General features: G+C 40.6%; 1 protein-coding gene across 3 annotated transcripts; it reads right to left on the bottom strand.

Moving 5' to 3' along the window:
• Positions 1 to 3,940: 3,940 nt before the first annotated feature.
• Positions 3,941 to 6,902, bottom strand: LOC140819623 (uncharacterized). 3 transcript variants are annotated; one of them, XM_073179792.1, is made up of 3 exons: positions 6,870 to 6,902; positions 6,205 to 6,652; positions 3,941 to 6,030 (listed from the first exon to the last, which is right to left on the bottom strand). In XM_073179792.1, the coding sequence occupies exon 3, from the start codon at positions 5,109 to 5,111 to the stop codon at positions 4,449 to 4,451; it is 663 nt and encodes a 220-aa protein (XP_073035893.1). In that variant the 5' UTR covers positions 5,112 to 6,030; positions 6,205 to 6,652; positions 6,870 to 6,902; the 3' UTR covers positions 3,941 to 4,448. The 3 variants fall into 3 exon arrangements, with proteins under 3 accessions (XP_073035893.1, XP_073035895.1, XP_073035894.1); XM_073179794.1 differs by having other exon boundaries at positions 6,594 to 6,652; positions 6,870 to 6,899; XM_073179793.1 differs by lacking the exon at positions 6,870 to 6,902 and having other exon boundaries at positions 6,205 to 6,684.
• Between the last annotated feature and the right edge of the window lie 616 nt (positions 6,903 to 7,518).

Genomic DNA, 7,518 nt, shown 5'->3' with positions numbered 1-7,518 from the left:
ATTCAAATAAATTCCGAAAATTTGATAGATACCTCCAATCGGCTCCGATATAGTACCTAAAATCAATAATCCAACATATATCAATTGTTGGAATTCGAATTATTCAAAATACCCAAAATTTCGAAACCCTAAAATCATAATTATACCTCAATGCTTCGAAGTAGAGTTCTAGGATACTTAAACCGAGAGTTTCTTCACAAATTCCGGCGAAAACAGGCGGCGGTCTCCGACGGGTTTCCGAGAGTCGCGAGTTTTCTTAGCAAAAAGGGTATCACCGGATAGCCCTTGTCGAGAGCATTCCGAATATATATTTACTTTATTTTTTCGATCACCGGTGTGGTCACAATCGGCGGTCAAAGTGACGGAAGTGGTTTGACAATTTTGAACAGAGAGTTACGGGAAGAAGGTGAAATCGGTGATGATGATTATCATTTCCTTTTCTCTTTTTTTTTTATTTAACTTATTCCAAAATGGGCTGGGCTTTGGGATTTTCGTTTGGGCTGGGCTTGGGTATTCTTGGGCTGGGCTATCACATTCTCCCCTACTAATAAAAGATTTCGTCCTCGAAATCTAGCATACATAACATTTATACAAAACTGGTTTACAAACATTCACCACTGATAGTACATTGGGAAATCAGAATACATGGAATAATTTATTACATTTTCAAACAAATGAGGCCATTCCTGACGCATCTTAGCCTCTAATTCCCATGTAGCTTCTTCTCTCCCATGTCTACTCCACTGCACCATAACCAGTGGAATCGTCTTATTCCTCAGTTGCTTCTCTTTGCGATCAAGGATTTGCACTGGATGTTCAATATAGCTAAGGGAACTATCCAAATCCACCTCATCAGTCCTCAAGACATGAGAAGGATCCGGCTCGTACTTTCGTAACATAGATACATGAAACACATCATGTATCGCAGACAAACTCTGCGGTAAGTCCAAACGATAAGCCAAAGTGCCAATCCTCTCAACAATCACATATGGACCAATATAACGCGGAGCTAGTTTCCCTTTGCACCCAAATCTCATAGTACCACGAAACGGTGATACTTTCAAGAAAACCTGATCGCCAACCTGAAATTCTAAAGGCCTACGCCTTTTATTAGCATAGCTGGCTTGACGATCTTGAGCTGCTTTCATTCTTTTCCTGATCATTTCAACCTTCTCTTTCATTTCTTGTATAAATTCTGGCATTGACATCTGTCTTTCTCCTACATCTTCCCAGCATATCGGAGATCTACATTTTCTACCGTACAAGGCTTCAAATGGTGCCATTCCGATGGTTGCTTGGAAGCTGTTATTGTAAGAGAATTCAACAAGTGACAATGATTCCTGCCAACCACCCCTGAAATCCATCACGACTGCTCGCAACATATCCTCGAGTGTCTGAATGGTCCTTTCAGACTGACCATCTGTCTGTGGGTGATATGCAGTACTCATCGCCAACTTTGAACCCAATGCTGATTGCAAACTACCCCAAAACTTCGAAGCAAACCTGGGATCACGATCTGATACTCTGGTTACAGGCACACCATGCAATCTCACCACATGATCGATGTACATTTTCGCCATTTTCTTATAAGTACAAGTACGATCATAAGGAATAAAATGGGCTGATTTAGACAATCTATCAACAATCACCCAAATCGCATCACAACCACGATTTGAACGAGGTAGGTGTGTCACAAAATCCATATCAATGTGCTCCCAATTCCACTGTGGCACTTCAAGACTATGTAACATACCACCAGGTCTCATTCTCTCAGCTTTAACCTGTTGGCACGTCAAACATCTAGCCACAAAGTCAGAAATCTCTTTCTTATACCTTCTCACCAGTAATGAGATTTCAAGATATGATACATCTTTCTGATTCCAGGATGAATACTGTGTCGACTACAATGAGCTTCGCGAAGTATAGCTTCTTTTAAGTCTATCAAATTCGGAACCACAAGTCTACCATTATAACGCAGACATCCATCTGAAGCAACACTGAACTTATCTGATTGACCTGTCTGAGTCAATTCTTTCAATTTATGAACATGCGGATCAGTTCTCTGTGCTGCTTTGATTTTTGAAACAATTTGTGGTTCAACTTGAATAGATGAAACTATAAAGTAGTCGCCCTTAGACTGATAAGTCCATCCTGAAGTTCCCAAATGCTCATGAACCTTCGAAATAGTCAAAGATGTCAACATTTTAGGCTGAACTTTTCTGCTCAGAGCATCTGCAACTTGATTCATTCGCCCTGGCTGGTATTGAATCTCACAATCAAAGTCTTTAAGTAATTCCAACCATCGACGCTGTCTCATATTCAAGTCAGACTGTGTGAAAAGATACTTCAGACTCTTGTGATCAGAATAAATCACAAACTGTTCTCCGTACAGATAATGACGCCATATCTTCAATGCAAACACAATGGCAGCTAACTCCAAATCATGAACTGGATATCGAGTCTCATGTGACTTCAATTGACGAGATGCATATGCAATCACTCGCCCATGTTGCATCAAAACACAACCCAGTCTATTTAAAGAAGCATCTGTACAGACAACAAATCCACCTGAGCCTGAAGGCAAAGCTAGCACTGGAGATGTGGTCAACTTCTCTTTCAAAGTCCGAAAACTAGACTCGCATTCTGCATTCCATACAAAACGTCGATCTTTCTGTGTCAACTGGGTCATAGGCCTAGCTATTCTAGAAAATCCTTCAATGAAACGCCTATAGTACCCAGCTAATCCCAAAAAGCTTCGAATCTCAGACACATTGGTTGGTTTAGGCCAATTGATAACCGCTTCAACTTTACTAGGATCAACAGATACTCCTTGTGCAGATATAACATGGCCTAAAAATAAAACTCTGTCCAACCAGAACTCACACTTAGAAAATTTGGCATACAATTGCGCTTCTCTGAGTGTTTGAAGAACTAATTTCAAATGTTCCTTATGCTCTTTCTGTGACTTGGAATAAATTAAGATATCATCAATAAAGACAATAACGAATCTATCGATGAATTCTCGGAATACACGGTTCATTAAATCCATAAACACTGCGGGTGCATTAGTCAAACCGAAAGGCACAACTAAGAATTCATAATGCCCATATCGTGTCCGAAATGCTGTCTTTGGAACATCTTCCTCTCGGACTCTAAGCTGATGGTATCCGGAACGAAGATCAATCTTGGAATAAACAGATGTACCCTGCAACTGATCAAACAAGTCGTCAATACGCGGCAAAGGATATTTATTCTTCACAGTAGCCCGGTTTAACTGCCGATAATCGACGCACATTCTCATCGTTCCGTCTTTCTTCTTTACAAACAATACTGGAGCTCCCCAAGGTGACATACTGGGTCTGATATAGCCTTTCTCCAGTAAATCCTGTAGCTGTTCCTTGAGTTCTTTCAACTCTGTCGGAGCTAAACGATATGGTGCTCTAGATATAGGATTTGTCCCTGGCATTAATTCAATGCTAAGATCTATTTCCCTTTGAGGTGGAAAACCTGGAATCTCATCAGGAAATACATCTGGAAAATCCTTGACAACGGGAATGTCTGAAACTTTCAATCGTTCTTTCCGTGTTGCATCAAGAGCATATATAAAAAATCCTTCATTGCCGATTGACAACAACCTGAACATTTCCATTGCAGATACTAATGGAATTCGAGACTGTGAATCATACCCGTAAAAGTTCCATTTGCTGCCATAATACGGTCTAAATCTGACAACTCCATGGAAACAATCCACAGTAGCTCGATAATTCGTCAATATATCCATACCGGGGATACAGTCGAAATCAGACATAGCTAATTTGATTAGATTAGTTATCATAATATTATCCTCAAATCTAATCACACAGTTCAAAACTATCTCATGGGACATCAAGTATACACCGGCAGGAGTAGCAACATGACACAGTATCCAACAAAGGAATAGTAGCAATCTCATGCTCATCAACAAATGCGGCAGATAAAAATGAATGAGATGCTCCTGTGTCTATCAATATGCGTGCAGGATAGTCAAAAACATAACAAATACCTGCAATCACTCCTCATGGTGCATCCTGAGCCTGGTCTTGAGTCAATGCATGGACTCTAGCCTGCTGTGGCACTGTAAATTGTTGCTGAGGAGGACCTCTAGGTGGTGGATAACCAGATTGCTGAAATGACTGTGCAGGAGCATATGGCTGGAAAGCTGGTCCTCGGGGAACTTGTCCAGACTGTTGTGGCTGAAATTGCTGTCTTTGTGCATTAGGACATACTCTGGCGAAATGTCCAACTTGACCACAAACGTAACAAGACCCCTGAACTCCTACACACTGGGAACTAAAATGTCGACCACCACATCGGTCACAATGCACAGTGCTAGACGACCCAACAGAACCTCCCCCTCGTGCACTGCCTGAACTGGAGGAGCTGGATTGAGACTTCTTCTTGAATTGCTTTCATTTTGCCTTGTACCTCTGCTGTTTGGGTTGTTGGTATGACTGTACAGGCTGATGTAGAGGTAAATCCACTGGCATTGACATACTACTCCCAGATCCCTGAGAAACAGATGATGGACCTGGCTGTGGGTCTCCTCTGAGCAAACTTGCTTCAATTTTCTTCGCCTTTTCCACTGCTTGAATATACGTATTAGGCGATCCAGTCATTACCAACGTATGAACAGTCCGCTGCAACCCATGCAGAAAACGTGATAGTTTAGCCTGATCATTCCTGGCAACATGTGGAACATAGGGCAAAAGAGCAGAAAACTGTGAAGCATATTCCACCACTGATTTGTTTCCCTGCACCAACTGATTGAACTCTTCTTCTTTAGCAGCATAATATGATGGTGGTGCATATTCCTGGGTAAAGTGAGCATGAAAAGCATCCCAAGTAATACTTTCACCAGAGTCCCTCATTGCTTCCTCTGTGGCTTCCCACCAGAGTTGTGCTCGATCTTTAAGTTGGTAGATGGCAAGCTTCAATTTAATATCTTGGGAATACTCCAACAAATTAAATAGATGATTTATACTTTTCAACCAGCTTGCTGCTTTTTCTCCGCTCTCGTTGCCAAAGAATTTTGGAGGACGTAATTCTTGAAACTGAGAAATTATTAATTGCATTCCTCCAACTTTCTGTGTCAGCTGTTCCACTTCTTGCTCAATCGCTACCTGTCTAGCTCAAGGTCTTTCAGGTCGAGGAGGTTCTTGGTTAACTTCTTCTTCAACAATTTGAGCGACTTGTCCTCGAGGTCGACCATGTCTACCTCTAATGATATCTGCAAGTCCTCGAACATTTTGCGCCTCAGATTCTTGTGCTATTTCTTTTCCTTTTCTACCTCTTCCTCCAGGTGCCATTCTACAAGACACGGGGATTAAATACACAGGCAGATAACAGGTAAAAGAAAGTTAGGCAATTTCGAAACTACATACAATGCCTAATCAGCTAGTCGTTCTAACGCAGGTAAATTCAAGCAAATCACACCAAATAATTCAAATAAGAGCAAATAGTCAAACACATGCACAATCATGTTATTTGTGTCTAGACTCAAGTGCCCTAGACTCTAATTCGAGCATATCCCAGTTACGCTCTGATACCAACTGTGGAGGCCCGTGCTCCTGATTAATATTTAATGACCAAACAACCAGGATTTATTAATGTAAACAGCGAAAGCGATTTAAAATTTTCCATTTCGGGCCTACAGAAATTTCGGCATGACCTATTCGTAAATAGGACATCCCAGAAAAATCCAAAACATCACAACCAATATTTACATACTCGAAATAAAGTCACAACACCAATTCACAAACCTATAGCCGCACTGGCCAGGACTAAACACATGCAGAGCCGGCAAGGCTCGATCACACAACTATCAATTCAAAACATCGTAAAAATAACAGTACAGCTACACGGGGCATCTCCCCGGTAAATGTATGACTCCATAATATAGTATATATATATCTGGGAACTCTCAACCACGACTCGACGACTGGGCACCACTACCTGACGCTCCACCAGACGCGTCAAATCCTCCTAGATAACCTACTATGGCATCAAAAACAACCACAGCATAAAAAGAAACGAGGGGTCGGGCCCCTAGTATGACGAACCAGTAATATTACGACAAATATAACTGACATGAAATAAAATCAAGTACAATGTGATGCAATGCAATGTAATGCAATGCGTGAAAGGTACCAACAAAATAATGGATACCAAAGCGGAGTCCAAATGAAACGCATCAGCAACAGTAACAGTGGCCACCCGTGCCAGGACTGCAGCAACGTAATAACATGCCGCCGCTCATCCATGCACGTAGCATCGAGGGTACGGGTGCGACCCGCTCAGTCCTCATGCAAGTCATCAGGAGTGCTAATCCTACCCACCCACTCCATCGATGACGCTACAACTCAATAGATCAGTAACAATAGCAATCAACGGAGTCAAGGCTCGAAATGCTATGCACTAATGAGATCAACTCAAATAAATGCGTGAATGCAATCACGTTATTCACAAAAGCACATAAAGCACGCCACAACTCATACATAATACTTAACGTCATTTCACATCACTATAGACGTCATAATAAAACAGTTCATGCGTACCTCAACTGAACCCTTAATTTACCACTGAATTTCTTAAGGATTTCTCGAATAATCCAATCCTGTGGCAAATAATACATTTCATATCAACTTCAATTTATTATTCCAATATTCACTAATTTAGCCTAAAATTCCGAAAATCCATAATTTCATTTTCTATTTCTAATGATATAAACACATCCCAATAACGATTTAACATTTCAAAAATCATAAATCCCAAATAATTTAATCTGAATTTTCGAATTTAATTCAAATAAATTCCGAAAATTTGATAGATACCTCCAATCGGCTCCGATATAGTACCTAAAATCAATAATCCAACATCATATCAATTGTTGGAATTCGAATTATTCAAAATACCCAAAATTTCGAAATCCCTAAAATCATAATTATACCTCAATGCTTCGAAGTAGAGTTCTAGGATACTTAAACCGAGAGTTTCTTCACAAATTCCGACGAAAACAGGCGGCGGTCTCCGACGGGTTTCCGAGAGTCGCGAGTTTTCTTAGCAAAAAGGGTATCACCGGATAGCCCTTGTCGAGAGGATTCCGAATATATATTTACTTTATTTTTTCGATCACCGGTGTGGTCACAATCGGCGGTCAAAGTGACGGAAGTGGTTTGACAATTTTGAACAGAGAGTTACGGGAAGAAGGTGAAATCGGTGATGATGATTATCATTTCCTTTTCTCTTTTTTTTTTATTTAACTTATTCCTAAATGGGCTGGGCTTTGGGGTTTTCGTTTGGGCTGGGCTTGGGTATTCTTGGGCTGGGCTCTCACAGTTGTTATTTTATTCCGCAAACATTTTATCAGTCGCTGGATATTTTTAAATTTTAATTGTTGACAAACTTTATTTTCTTCCGCTGCTTTATTTTTAAACATTGAACTTGATTCACCAGTTGATTTTACGAATGAGGCCATTTAAG

The sequence above is a fragment of the Primulina eburnea genome, chromosome 18 (assembly GCF_022965805.1).
Source record: "Primulina eburnea isolate SZY01 chromosome 18, ASM2296580v1, whole genome shotgun sequence".
In the NCBI taxonomy this organism is placed as follows: Eukaryota; Viridiplantae; Streptophyta; class Magnoliopsida; order Lamiales; family Gesneriaceae; genus Primulina; species Primulina eburnea.
Note: the sequence above shows the minus strand (reverse complement) of the source record. Positions and strands in the feature narration are given on the sequence as shown.

Coding starts and splice junctions, on each gene's coding strand:
- LOC140819623 (XM_073179792.1), bottom strand. CDS start 5,111: ATGCAATTAATAATTTCTCAGTTTCAAGAATTACGTCCTCCAAAATTC.